The sequence below is a fragment of the Mastomys coucha genome, unplaced genomic scaffold (assembly GCF_008632895.1).
Source record: "Mastomys coucha isolate ucsf_1 unplaced genomic scaffold, UCSF_Mcou_1 pScaffold22, whole genome shotgun sequence".
Taxonomy (NCBI): Eukaryota; Metazoa; Chordata; class Mammalia; order Rodentia; family Muridae; genus Mastomys; species Mastomys coucha.
Genome location: NW_022196905.1, coordinates 137,671,815 through 137,686,090, shown reverse-complemented (window position 1 = coordinate 137,686,090; position 14,276 = coordinate 137,671,815). Strand labels below are relative to the sequence as shown.

General features: G+C 46.8%; 1 protein-coding gene across 9 annotated transcripts; it reads left to right on the top strand.

Moving 5' to 3' along the window:
- Positions 1-1,926: 1,926 nt before the first annotated feature.
- On the top strand, positions 1,927-13,902 carry Zdhhc4 (zinc finger DHHC-type palmitoyltransferase 4). 9 transcript variants are annotated; one of them, XM_031338629.1, is made up of 9 exons: positions 1,927-2,012; positions 2,639-2,762; positions 5,675-5,799; positions 5,981-6,072; positions 6,925-6,998; positions 8,356-8,534; positions 10,185-10,310; positions 11,384-11,628; positions 13,558-13,900. In XM_031338629.1, exons 5-9 carry the CDS (start codon positions 6,964-6,966, stop codon positions 13,846-13,848), a joined length of 876 nt encoding a protein of 291 aa, XP_031194489.1. In that variant the 5' UTR covers positions 1,927-2,012; positions 2,639-2,762; positions 5,675-5,799; positions 5,981-6,072; positions 6,925-6,963; the 3' UTR covers positions 13,849-13,900. The 9 variants fall into 9 exon arrangements, with proteins under 9 accessions (XP_031194489.1, XP_031194488.1, XP_031194486.1 ...); XM_031338628.1 differs by having other exon boundaries at positions 5,981-6,178; XM_031338626.1 differs by lacking the exon at positions 5,981-6,072 and having other exon boundaries at positions 2,639-2,818; positions 13,558-13,902.
- The last annotated feature ends 374 nt before the right edge of the window (positions 13,903-14,276 follow it).

Genomic DNA, 14,276 nt, shown 5'->3' with positions numbered 1-14,276 from the left:
GATCTACCCAGTGACCTACAGCCCCAGTGGCCAGTTCTGCAATTTCTTTTGACTCTTATGTTCCCTTGACCAACAAAAGCAGCTGGCACCTGTGTTTATTGAATGAATATGTATTCTTAAATACAAAATGAGTTTTGGCCAGTCCTATAATTCCACTCATGAAGCCTACTCACAAGGTACCAGTCTGGGGTACATTATGAGAAGTCGCCTCTGTCTCTGTCTGTCCATCTCTCTTTCTCTCTCACACACACAGGAGTTTGCAGGATACATACTAAATGAGGACGATTCCATCACAGATGAGGTGGTCACCAAAGATTTTGTTTTGGATAACTTAACTCACTTATATCCCAACCCTTTTCTTAACAAAAGATAACAGAACACAAGATGAAAATGAATGACTGATTTGAGAATCAAAGTTAGGGGAACTGAAACTCTCTAGAGAAGACCACAAAGCCCTGCATTTTGTGTGGGGAAAAGAAAAATTCAAGATATTTAATTACAGGCTCAGTGTTCATCAGCAGGGTGGATCCTGCTGGAGCCTTGGTGAAGTGTAGCCTATTCTGGATGCCAGATGGTCTCTGTATGTAACCAGTCTTTCAGGTCTCACCACACCTGCTCATTCTGTGTTCCCAACATTGCAAAGGCCTTGGATACAATATATTCAGAAAGGTAGCTTTTTTTTTTTTTTAAATTTCTAAAAGGAAAAATAATTGAGACGCTGTGGTAGGAAGCAAAGCAAACAGGAAAGGGGAGCTTTGAAGCTAGTGCTTAGAGATCAGACATTTTTCCTCAAAGGGAACCTGTTTTTCAGAGGCATCAAGAATAGATCTTGGAGGCACTCAGACAAAGCAACACCCTACAGGGACTTTCTCAGTGCTATGTTTAGAAGCAGCTCCTCTCACCCCAAGCCTGCCCATTATCAAAACAGCTTTTTTATCCTTAAGGATAGAACACTATCGATGCTCCCCACAGGGAGGATGTTCAAAGCTGTACACAGAGATGGCAGGGGTAAGAGGTAATCAGCAGAATCGGACTCAGATGGGGACATATTGTGACCTCTGCAATGGGAGATGCTGGGACTCCCAGTGGTGTGTCTGCCAGGGAGACACAGGTGCCCCTGTCTAGGATACCTGCTGGGTTGTCAAGAGTTACTGCCGAGTTCCTCCCAGGATACAAAGAGGCCCAGGCACAGTCCAGCGGTTCTTCTGCACCGACCCAAGAGAGCCTTCATTTTCTGTTAAGAGTGCTAAAAAATTCCAGTTCCTGTGTTGGGTGTGGTTGTGGGTGCCTGCCACCTCAACCAAAGTTAGGCTGAGACAGTAGGTTCAAAAGCCCAAGGCCAGCCGGGTATAATTTGGTGGAACTTTAATTTTGTTTGTTCATTCGTTTTGTTTTGTTTTAGACAAGGTCTAGCTACGTAGTCCTGCCTGGCCCGGAACTCATGTAAACCGGGCTGGCTTCCTCAGGCAGGTTTACTCAGAGAGACCTGCCTCTGCCTCCTTAGTGCCGTGATTAAAGTTATGGGCCACTATGCCTAGCTGAGATCTTAGTTTTGGAAAGAAATTTTAAAAAAGAAAATAGCTTTTCTATCAATGCACATACAAGAAATCCGAATTAAACTTAGCGGATTACAACAAGCAAACACGCCCGCGAGAATCAAAGGCCACGAAAATGGGACGGGGAGTTGGTGAAATGAAGGGACTCGTACATTGTAGATATATAGTAAATTGTCAAGTAATAATAAAAGTGCGAAGGAAGAGAGGAGCGGTCGAGGGAGGGAGAAAGACAGATGTTAAAAGAGAAAGAAAAGAGAAAGAAAACCTACGACGGTATGAAACACAATTTGCTTGCAGAAACAGAGGCCAAACCCAATAATTTCCGGCCCTCCGCTACTATTTCCGTCGGAAGTCGCCTTTGTCGCGGGCCCTGATGACGCTATGGACGCGCCGGAAGTCTCTGGGAGCGCTCAGCTGGGGTCAGCTGGCAGCGGCTGACAGTTGGCCGGGCTTGGGGTAAGGCAGCTTCGGAAGGCTCTGTGACACCCCGGCTGGGCGGTGGTCATCGGGACCCCATGTTTGAGCCTCCCAGGTCTGTGTGAGACCACAGTCCTCTCCGAGCGAGCCCCCTGCATCCCGCTTCCTGTCCGCTGTCCCCAATCTCCCAGTCGGCTGTCCGCCTGGTCCTCATTCCGAGCTCTAGACGCAGTGCCGGTCTCCCAACCTGCCACAGAGCCTTCCTTATCCCCTCTGAGCCTGATGCATTCGGGATCTGGTTGTGGGATGAGCTCCATGCACCACTACCTTTCCCTGGTCCCTCACAGCTGCAGATTCTGTGACCTCAGGTATGCAAGGGCCTTGAATAATGTATCCTGAAAGTGCCCAGCAAGGGGAAACTACCGGGGACCTACCTCATGTGGACAACCTCACCCTGAGTCTGGACCCCGGTGTGGGCGCAGAGATAGTCGTAGTGACAGTGACAGCTGTAGGAATGGTAGACTCCAAACTAGTGGATTTTTAAAGTTTTCTTCCCAGTTCAGCGGCTGTGCAGCGTCCTCTACTTCCGAACACCTTTCACAATGCATTCCTTCACTGAGGTTTATTCAACACTGTCTAAGTGATGCACTTGATTGTCTCCGCAGCCAGTTCCAGACTCCAGGAACAACCATGTCGCCAGTTTTGCGCGTGCCAAATTCGCTGCGCTGCCCAAGCAGAGCTGCTATCTGAATTCTTCGTGGATGTGGCAAGGAGGAATGAACGCTAAAGGTGCTGCTGGAAGTGTCCAGCCTAGAGAAATATGTAGATGGGAGCCCTATTATCTTGTGAGAATGGCCTTTTTTTGTTTGTTTCCTCTTTTGTTAATAGTTTCTGTTTTGATTCTCTGGGTTGGAATTTTGGCCCAGAATCCTACCTTGTAAAGCCAATGTCAGCGTTTCCAGTTTCTTCCTTCCTTCCTTCCTTCCTTCCTTCCTTCCTTCTTTCCTTCTTTCCTTTTTTCCTTCTTTCCTTTTTTCCTTTCTTTCTTTTAAAGATTTATTTATTATATATAAGTACGCTGTAGCTGTCTTCAGACACACCAGAAGAGGGCATCTGGTCTCATTACAGATGGTTGTGAGCCACCATGTGGTCGCTGGGATTTGAACTCAGGATCTTCGGAAGACCAGTCAGTGCTCCTAAGTGCCGGGCCATCTCTCCAGCCCACATTTTCAGTTTCTTTTTATTTTTTTAAAGATTTATTTATTTATTTTATGTATATGAGTGTTCTATTTGCATATATACGTGCATGCCAGAAAAGGACATTGGATCCCATTATAAATGGTTGTGAGCCACCAGGTAGGTTGCTGGGAATTGAACTCAGGACCTCTGGAAAAGCAGTCAGTACTCTTAACTGCTGAGCCAGCTCTCCAGCTCATTTCTACTTTCTTAGCATAGGCTTTTTAATATCTCTTCATTCTGGTTCTGATGGGTGATGGGTGACATCATTGTCACAGACCTGTTTCATATGCCCGAGTTTGGGTGTGGGACCCTGACTACCTTCAGGAGATGCTCATTCTGATGAGGTCAGCAGGTTCTTTGGCAGGACTCTATCAGTAGCTATGAGAATATTTAAAGAAGTAAAAGGGAAGCCCAGCAGTGGTGGCACATGCCTTTAATCCCAGCACTTGGGAGGCAGAGGCAGGCAGATTTCTGAGTTCAAGGTCAGCCAGGGCTACACAGAGAAACCCTGTCTTGAAAAACCAAAAAAAAAAAAAAAAAAAAAAACAAAAAAAAAAAAAAAAAAAAAAAAAAAAAAAAAAAAAAAAAAAAAAAAAAAAAAGGAAAAAAGGAAAAGGTTTGTTGCTGCGTGTGGTGGTACACATCTGGGGTCCCAATACTTGAAAAGCTGTGGCAAGAGAATTCTGAGTTACAAGCTAGCTTGGGCTGCATAGTCAGACCCTGTCTCAAAACACAGGGGGTTGATGGGCTGGAAGCTTGCTCAGTGGGTATGAGTGCTTACTGTGCAAGCATGAAGTCCTCAGTTTGGATCCCCAGCACCAACATGAGTGTGGTTTAATGCCTATCAACTTAGCCACAAAACAGTGAGCTCCAGGTCTGAGCTCCAGATCCCAAGGCATTGGTTCTCAGTCTTCCTAATTCTGTGACCCCTTAATATGGTTCTTCATGTTGTGGTAACCCCCAACCATAAAATTACTTTCCTTGCTACTTCATAAGTATAATTTTGCTTTGATTACGAATCATAATGTAAACATCTATGTTTCTGGATGGTTTTAGGTGACCCCTGTGAAAAGGTCATTTGACTTCTAGGAGAGTCATAGACCCACAGATTGAGAACTGTTGCCTTAAGGGACTATGATGGAGAAGGATAGAGAACATGTGACATCCTCCTCATGCCTGCAAACATTCACTTGCAAGCACTGCCCCCTCACCCCCAAACATCAGATACCAAAGTAAAGAAATAGTAAAACATATACATGGTGGTATGGCAGTGTGGCTATAATCCAGCACAGGGGAGGGGGTAACAGTGGCTCTGTTGGGCTTGCTGACCAGCCAGTCTAGCTGAGTTAATGAGCTATAGGTTCAGAGAGGGAGCATGTTTCAAAAGATGTGGAAAAGGGCTGGGGTGGTGGCTCCATTATAGATTGCTTGCCCAGCATACATGACATGAAGTCCTAGGTTCAATTCTCAATATTGACGGAGGTGGGGTGGGAAGGAACCCACTAGACTTGAGGTTTCCTTGACCAATACTTTGGGATGGAGAGCTAGCTTAGCGAATTACTTGCCTTGCAAGTGTGAAGAACATGTAGGAGCGTGATGTAGCAGTATGTGTCTATGTAATTCCAGTTTCCCACTGTGCAATGGGAGAGTCCTCAGAAACACACAGGCCAGCTAGCCTGGCAGACAGCACAGAGAACAAACAAGAAACCCTGTCTCAAACAAGGTGGAGGGCGAGGACTAATACCAGAGGTTGTCTTCTGACTGCCACATGCACATGCTAGGGTATACATCCATCCACACTCAGGTAAACACACACACACACACACACACACACACACGCACACACTCACACACACAAAGAAATCTTCAAAAACTAAAAGTAAGTCTGTGCATGGTCACACCTTTAATCCTAGTACTTATGGTGCAGAGGCAGGTGGATCTCCATTGAAGCCAGCTTGGTCTATGTAGTGAGACCCTATATCATATAACAAAAAATAATAACCACTTGTGACCCACTTGTGAGATGTCTCAGTGGGTCAGGGCATCTGCTGCCATGCCTGAAGAACTTGTGTTTGATCGTCAGGACTCATGTGGTGGAAGGAGAGAAACAACTCTTAAAAGTTGTCCTATACACACACACTGTGGTACTCACATATGCACAGAAACAAATAAGTAAATATAATTTAAAATAAAGTGGAGCATCATTGAGGAAGATGCCCTATCTCAGCCTCTGGCTCAATCATACGTGAACATGTCCGTGCATATCTGTAGACACACAGTGTACATACACTGCCTACAGACAAACTAATGAAGGGATCTGTTCTCCCAAAGGCAGATAGATCTCTTTGTTCATCGTGAGGATGGCCTAGGGCTACCACCAATCGATGTGAACCCAGGGCCAGAATACATGCTGGGGACAGATCCCTCAACAGCAGCTGCTCACACTGTCCCTTCCTTTGCAGCCTCCAGCATGGACTTCCTGGTTCTCTTCTTGTTCTACTTGGCCTTCTTATTGATTTGTGTTGTCATGATCTGCATCTTCACAAAAAACCAGCATTTGAAAGCCATGGTCCTGGGAGGAGCACAGGTACCACTGGTCCTTGGGTACTGCTAAAGTTTGAATACTGTGCTAGGTGCTAGTCTGAAGGGAATCTTATCTTTAATCCCAGCACTTGGGAGGCTGAGGCTTTAGGGCCAGTTGGGGCTACATCACAAGAGCCTGTGTCCAGACAAACAAAAACTTATCCTGTTATTTTGCTTTGAAATAGGTTGAATTTTCAAGGTTGGCTTTTTAAACAGCGTGTAATGTCTGTCTTTGGGCGTGATGTGACTACTGTTTGCCTAGACATGCTTGCAGCAGGTGTGAGCTCGTGAGGACATGTGACCAGAAAGCTGAGCATCTAGCTGTCCATCTTCTCTTCACATCATCCCATCCATCCTTCCTTGGGGGTCAAAGCAAGATGGGGGCAAGTAGCCATGAAGGGGTTGACTTGGGAGGGACCTGGGGATCTGGAGGCAGACCTCCAGCATGGGGTAGAACCTAGGGTAAGGAGAAGTCAGCGTCCACAGCAGCCTCTGCCCGCTCCCTTTCCTCCTAAGACCCTGACAGACACCTTCTCTGCAGTTAAGGTAGTAATACAGACATTGTCTACACCTCCTAAGTCCTGGCTCTTAGGAAGCTGAGACAGGAGGATCATGAATTCCAGGCTAGCTCAGGATATGTAATAAGACTGTTTCAAACACAGAGTGGAGCCGAGAAGATGGCTGGGCAGTCACAGTGCTTGCCATGCAACCAGAAGGACTGGATGGATGGCAGAGAGGCAATCCAAGAGAAGAAAGAATAAGGCGACTCAGATCCCCAGAGTGCACATAAATGCTGGTCTGGATGGTGGCCCACCTGTATTTCAGTAATTGGGAGGCAATGACAGATCCAAGGGGCAAACTGGCTGGCTAGACTAACCACACAGTGAGAGACCCTGGGCCAGGAGAGCTTCCAGGGAAGATATCTGACTCTGAGAATATGCATGTGCTCATGTGTGGACACAGGCCCACCACACGCACAGGTACCACAAACATGTGAGCTTGTTCGCCCTGCTCTTTATTCTCATAGCTTGCTTCTCTGCCATACGAAGAGATGATGGTAGCATGTGGAGAACCCCATTATAGGGAGTGGGGGTGAGAGGTGAGGCTGACCCTTCTCCTGTGATTTCAGGTGTGCTCCTGTGTAATCCCACAGTGCCTCCAGAGAGCCATGCAGACACTTCTTCATCAGCTCTTCCACACACGGTATTTGTGGCTCAGGGTTCACACACAGCCACATTCCGCCTGGGTGATTAATTGCTGCTATTCTATAGCTTGTGGGAGCACCTTGTGGTTTCCAGCAGAGTAAAGGGAAGGATGCTGGAAGTTTTGACAGTGCTGGGTTTGGAATCTCTCCTTGTAGATCATTTACCATTTGTCTATGAGCTTTTTTAAAAAAGATTTATTTATTATTATATGTAAGTACACTGTAGCTGTCTTCAGACACACCAGAAGAGGGTGTCAGATCTCAATACGGATGGTTGTGAGCCACCATGTGGTTGCTGGGATTTGAACTCAGGACCTTTGGAAGAGCAGTCAGTGCTCTTAACCACTGAGCAATCTCTTCAGCCCCCCGTCTATGGGCTTTTAGGGTGACTAGTTTTGTTTTTTCATTTATTGATTGACTGTGGTGCTGAGGGTTGAGCTGGAGATGTTGTGCATATCTGGCATGTTCTCTGTCTCGACCACTGAAGTCTGTCCCCTGACCAACATGGCCAGTTTGTTGTGTTGAGGTGTGATCTCATTCTATAGCCTAGGCTGGGTTAAAACTGACTACATAGGCTAGACTGGCCACAAACTCATGACAGTCCTGTAGCCCCAGCCTCCCAAGTGCTGGCATCATAGTCATGAGACACTTTTGCCTACTGCCATCACGTCTGCTTTCAACTAAAGACACTTACAAAGTAGGGAAGTATTCTTGAATATATACAAAATGGGCTTCCATTTTTCATTTAATTATTATTTTAAAAAAATGTGTTTGTGCCTGAGTGTATGTGCACCACACATGTGTAGGAGCTAGTAGAGGCCAGAAGAGGACATTGGGTCCCTAGGACTAGAGTTACAGATGGTTGTGAACTGCCATGTGGGTGCTGGGAACTGAACTTAGTCCACTGCATGAGCAAGTGCTCTAACCACTGATCCATCTCCCTAGCCCCACTACCACTTCTACAACCTCCACTACTACCACCACCACTATTGACAGGGTCTCACGATGTAGCTCTCCATAGCCTAGAACTTTCTATGTAGAACTCAGAGATCTGCCTGCCCTTGCCTCCTGATTGCTGGGATTAAAGATGTGTACCCCCATGCTTGGCTTTCATTTTATTTCTGAGACAGAGCCTTGATATGTAGCCCTGCCTAGCCTGGTTCTTTCTGGGTAGCCTAGGCCAAAATCAAACTCAAGACAAACCTGGCTCTGCCTTGAAGTACTGGGATTACAGGCACGCGCTACCACTTTGGGCCCTTATTTAACTCTTCCAGGAGGTGGTTGGGCATGTTCCTCGGGTTCATGTGGTTTCTTCCTGGAATGGCCTGTGCGTAAGCCCTCTGTGCTTCCTTGCAGCCACCCCACCTTCATTGTCTTGCACCTGCTCCTGCAAGGACTAGTTTATGCGGAATATACCTGTGAAGTCTTCGGCTACTGCCAGGAGCTGGAGTTCTCTCTGCCTTACCTTCTCCTGCCCTATGTGCTGCTGGGTGTGAACCTAGTATTCTTCACCCTGACTTGTGCGGCCAATCCTGGTAAGTCAGCTGAAGCTTTGTGTTCATGGTGTCAGCTATGGAGCTGTTCCCCAGGAGATGGCAGAAGACCCTGCTGTCTTTGAGTTTCCACTGTCTTTGAGTTTTGAATATTTTCTAACTTTATTTTTGGTCTTTGATCCATAGGTTTTTTAAAACTTTGTAATATGTACACCAATGTGAGATCTTCTAATATAGGTTGTTTATTTTGAGGCCAGGCTTGTGCCTCAGGCTGACCATGAACCTGGGAGTTTCCTACCTCTAAAATGCTGGGATCACAGGCATGTGTCACCACACTGGTTTCAGTGCACTTTTTAGTTTTGACACATTCAAAACTGCATATGTCCATGAGAACTGTGATCACTGTGACACAGCTTCCCTTTTATTTATTTTTAATTATGTGCCTTTTTCTCTATGTGTGTGGTATGTTCATGTACACGTAGAGGCCAGAGGGAATCTGTTTCTTTCCTTCCTTCCTTCTTTTCTTTTCTTTCCTTTTTTTAAACAGGGTTTCTCTGTGTAGCCCCAGCTGTCCTGGAACTTACTTTGTACATCAGGCTAGCCTCGAACTCAGAAATTTACCTGCCTCTACCTCCCAAGTGCCAGGATTCACATTACAATATGGATGAACCATGAAATGTTCTCCTGGGTGTTGGAACTCAGTACAGAAAGTTGTAGATTATATTTCTCCATTTCTAATAACTCCTCTTCTTTCTTGTAGTGATGCTGGGACTGAGCTTAGGGCCCGCTGAATGCTGCTCATGCTCAGCCACTGCATTACTTTCCAGCCATAGGGTCCATTTCCATGAGCTCTAGAGAAGAACTGGGAGTAGCTGATGCCTGCACAGCTCTGATACCCTGTCAGCCATGGAGCTCAATGTGCTTTAAACTGGCTCACATCTATAATGATAGCATTTGGGAGGCTGGGGCAGAAGGATTGCCTCAAGTTCGGGGCCAGCCTGGGCTACAGTGTGGAACTGTTTTAAGAAACCAAGTACAGGGCCAGCCAGATGGCTCAGTGGTAAAGCACTTGTTGCACAGGCCAAGTCTGGCAACTGAATTTGATCCCTAACACTATGAACAGGTGGATGGAGAGATTGGACCCCACACAATGGTTCTCTGGTCCCCACCTGTGCTGTAGACACATTCTAACTCAGACACATGATGCTAAATAAATGAAAGAAGTGACTTGGATTCCTGCATTATTGCCCAGTAAGCCAGTCAGTTACTCACAGTGGGGTAGGGACTGGGTGGCTGCTGTGTTAGTGAAGTGCAAGCACAAGGACCAGAGCTCAGTCTCCAGAACGTGTAGAAAAGGTAGGGCTGGGAGCAGGGGTTCTAACCTGTACTCCCATACTGGGTGCAGCCACAGGAGGAGTCCTCAAGCCTTTTGGCCAACCAGGGGGCCCAATTTCTGAGCTCAAAGTGAGTGAAAATCTGTCTCAAAAAAAAAGTTGTCTATCAACATTGGAGGTTGACTTCCAACTTCCACACACATGTGTACCCACGCAGCATCCCCACATGAATACCACAGAGAGAAAGTACATTTCTTAAAATAGTTATCACAGCAGTTTCAGCTGCATTGTGCTAGTTTGGGTTTTGTGGGCCTGGTCAATCACATTGCTTGAAAATGACATTCATCCCTTTTCTCAGGCACCATCACTAAAGCAAATGAATCATTACTTCTGCAAGTCTATAAATTTGATGATGTGATGTTTCCAAAGAACTCAAGGTGTTCCACTTGTGATTTAAGGAAACCAGCCCGCTCCAAGCACTGCAGTAAGTGTTCCTTCTGGGGCTCTACGGCCTCCCCTCCCTGGCCTGTTCACGGGGGAATGCTGGCAGGGCAAACACACCAAGCTCCATGTTGGCATTCCCAGCCACACCGAGGGTGGCTGGCAGAACACTGGACTGAAATGGGGTCAGAGGATGAAGAGCGCATGTCTAACAAGTGAAGGCCTGGGCTCCTCCCCAGCCTTTTCCAGGGGAAAAGGAAATGGATTGATTGAGAGTGTCCACATCAAGTATTGGACTCCATCTTGTGCTACCTCCATGTTCACAGTGAATGCTAGAGTTTTGTATAAGTCAAAAGCTACTAAATCTGCTAATGTCCAGAAACTACTTTTTCAGATTTTTCTTATCCTCAGTAGGTGTTCAGTGACTATAATAGTTACATGCTGCAGTTCTGTTTAAGATACATGTGTGTGCATGTGTGTATGTGTGGGTACATGTGTGGTATGTGTTTGTGTGTGCATGTATGTGCATGTGTGGATAGATGTGTGGCATGTACATGAGTGGTATTTGTAGGTAGTTGTCTGGCATGTGCATGTGTATGCATGTTTGTGCATGTGTGTGCATGTTTGTGTAGATGTGTGGCATGTTCATGTATTTGTGTGTGCATGTGTATACATGTGTAGATAGTTGTCTGACATGTGTGTGTGTGTTTGAATATGTGTGGGTAGATGTGTGGTATGTGCATATGCTTGTGTGTGCATGTAGAGGCATCTTCTTTAGTCACTCTTCACCTTATATATGGATGACTGAGCTGGAGCCCACCTAGATAGACAGCTTGCTCAGGGAATCTGGTCTTTTGCCCACCAAGATTGCGGGGAGACTGCCAAACCAAGCCTGCCTGGCATCTGTCCATCTAGGGATCTGAGCTCCAGGCATGCTTGCATAGCAGGCATTCTTACCTGGTGAGACATTTCCCAGCCACATGCCCTGCAGCTCTAAAAGCTTGGTGATAACAGCTGCCCTGCCCCCAATTGTCAGTGCTGTCAGTGAAAACTCCAGTTCTGTTTTTTATCATCTCACCAAGGATGAGCCCAGCTGAACTAGCCCTTTCTCTGCAGGGGTATGTGACCGATGTGTGCACCGTTTTGACCATCACTGTGTTTGGGTAAACAACTGCATCGGGGCCTGGAACATCAGGTACTTCCTCATCTACCTCCTGACACTGATGGCTTCTGCTGCCGCCATAGCCATCATGACTGCTGCCTTTCTGCTCCGCCTCGTGGCAGTGTCGGGTCTATACCAGGAAACTTACCTTGATGACTTGGGGCATTTCCAGGCTGTGGACACAGTCTTTCTTATTCAGGTAATTTTGCAGTGTGTCCCAGGAAGACATGAAGCTACTCTTTGATTCTTCTTATTAATTCTTTGAGAATGTCACACATGCATACAGTGTGGGGTCATTTACTGGATCATGCTTAACCTTCCAGGACCTACATGCTTAAAAGAAACTGACTGTCCCTCCCCTAGAAGTCATTAGCCACCTATAGCTCCCACTCCTCAGCTATGGGTGGGAGTTCGCTCCTCTCTGCTCTGTGGAATGTTGCCTGGCCTGATCTTGTGCAGACAACTGCACCTGCTATGAGTTCGTGATCCTATCGTGCCCCAAAGACACTGTTTTACTCTGACCCTCCCGGCCTCTGGCTCATAGAGGCTTTCAGCACACCGCCCCCAGAGTTATCCCTGGGCGTTGGTGTGTGTGTATGTTTGTGTTGAAAGAGAGAGGGAGGGAGGGAAAGAGAGAGAGACAGAGAGAGACAGACAGAGGGGGAGAGGGGGGGGATGTTCTGTCCTGTTTATGGCTGAGCACTCCACAGTCTCTTCCCTGTACTTTGACCAGTTGTTGGCTCTAGCCACTGTCCACTGTGCTAAGAGTTTTCTCTGAGAGGTCTGAGACCTGCACTAACCTAGGGTAGATATGACTTCAGAGGGCAGTTTGATACTGTGTCCATTTGGCAAAATAATAATAGGTTCATTCCTGGAGCCTTTGAGCCCTTGGGTTCTTGGTCCTTTATTCTTTTTTGTTTTTTTAAGTCCCTGACTTGCTATTCTAGAACTTAATATGTAGATCAGACTGGTCTTGAACTCAAGAGATCTGCCTAGAGAGTTTTAAGATTAAAAGTGTGTGCCATTACACCTAGCTAACATATGTTTTTTTGTTTGTTTTTGTTTTTTTTTGGGGGGGGGGTTCGATACAGGGTTTCTCTGTATAGCCCTGGCTGTCCTGGAACTCACTCTGTAGACCAGGCTGGCCTTGAACTCAGAAATCCGCCTGCCTCTGCCTCCCAAGTGCTGGGATTAAAGGCATGCGCCACCACTGCCCGGCCAACATATGGGTTTTTAAAGTTAATACGACTTAACTTCTTTTTTTAAGATTTATTTTATTTATTTTATGTGTATGAGTACACTGTAGCTGTACAGATGTGTGTGGCTGCTGGGAATTGAACTCAGGACCTCTGCCAGCCCTGCTTGCTCCGGTGTAATTTACTGTAGCCGTCCTCAGATGCACCAGAAGAGGGCGTCAGATCTCATTACAGGTGGTTGTGAGCCACCATGTGGTTGCTGGGATCTGAACTCAGGACCTTTGGAAGAGCAGTCTCTTACCTGCTGAGCCATCTCACCAGCCCAATGACTTAACTTATTTATTGTGAAGGGGTCTCGTGTATATCAGGCTGGCTCTGACTTTTTGATCCTTTTGCTTCCCACTCCTGTGTGCTGGGATAAATGGTGTGTACCACTATGCCTGGTGTATGCAGAGCTGGGAATCAAACTTCAGTGCTTTGTGAACGTACAAGTCAGTTGTGTTGGGGTATTCAGGGTTGTGGGCTAGCGCTGTCTTGAGTGACCTTTCTGCCTGTGTGAAAGTTATCCTGCAGAAAGCTCTCATACACACTAGGATCATGCCTGGGCTGACTGTGACTCAAATCTATGTTCAAAGGATCAGATTTGAGGCAACTGAAGTGCATGTGTGTGTATCTGTGTGTGTGTGTGCTTGCGCTTGTACAATGCATACATGTGAGACAGACAGAGATAGAGGCACAGAAAGACACAGAGAATTTTGAACCCAGGGCCTCATGAATCCTAGGGCATTGCCACACCTCAAAGCCGTGTATCCTGCCTGCTGGGTCAGATTTGATGCAAGGGTCAACTGAGTAGTGAATCTACACCATAGGGTCAGGACTGGTGCTCACAGGCATCACAGTCTATTTACTGACGCTCTGTTTTTCTTCCCTAGCACCTGTTCCTGGCTTTTCCAAGGATTGTCTTCCTGCTGGGCTTTGTCATCGTTCTGAGCTTGCTCCTGGCTGGCTACCTGTGCTTTGCTCTGTACCTGGCTGCCACCAACCAGACCACAAATGAGTGGTATAAAGGCAACTGGACCTGGTGCCAGCACTGGCCTCTGGTGGCCTGGTCCCTATCAGCTGAGCCCCAGATCCACCAGAACATTCACTCCCATGGGTTCTGGAGCAACCTTCAAGAGATCTTTCTACCTGCTACCCCCAGTTACAAGAAAAAGAAGAAATAGAACGGGAAGTGTCCTGCCTTTTGAATACAGTACACATCTATTTGTACATGTGGATATTTATTTTCTCAGCATTGTCTGTGTTGGCTTCTGCTGCGTGGGTGTGAGTGGATTTTAGTGGGGAAAAAGAGGCGGGAAGCCAGGCTTGCTGAGTTCTAGTGCTTCCCAGGGCAGACTTCCCTTCTGCCTATTTTCTGCCAGAGCCAATACCTTCGAAGGTCCTAGTGTGAGAAGGGTCGAGAGATGTCCACGGCTCTGGGTGACAATGAGGCCTTTACGTCTTTCACTACACCCTTGGGCACCTGACTAGGACCATAAAGCGCGCTCCCTGATGTACAGGAGAGTCTTGGGAGCTGCATGTCTCAGGGTTGTGCCCAGCTGCATTCTTTCCTTGGCCTGTTCTTTCCCAGGCAGGGGCTCTTTATCATTGT

What these genes read in the sequence shown, in the direction of transcription:
- Zdhhc4 (XM_031338623.1), top strand. Translation starts at nt 2,735, where the DNA reads ATGTGGCAAGGAGGAATGAACGCTAAAG. An exon ending in GACTTGTGCGGCCAATCCTG is followed by an intron (nt 8,535 to 10,184) that starts GTAAGTCAGCTG and finishes CCCTTTTCTCAG; the next exon opens with GCACCATCACTAAAGCAAAT. An exon ending in AGCCCGCTCCAAGCACTGCA is followed by an intron (nt 10,311 to 11,383) that starts GTAAGTGTTCCT and finishes CTTTCTCTGCAG; the next exon opens with GGGTATGTGACCGATGTGTG.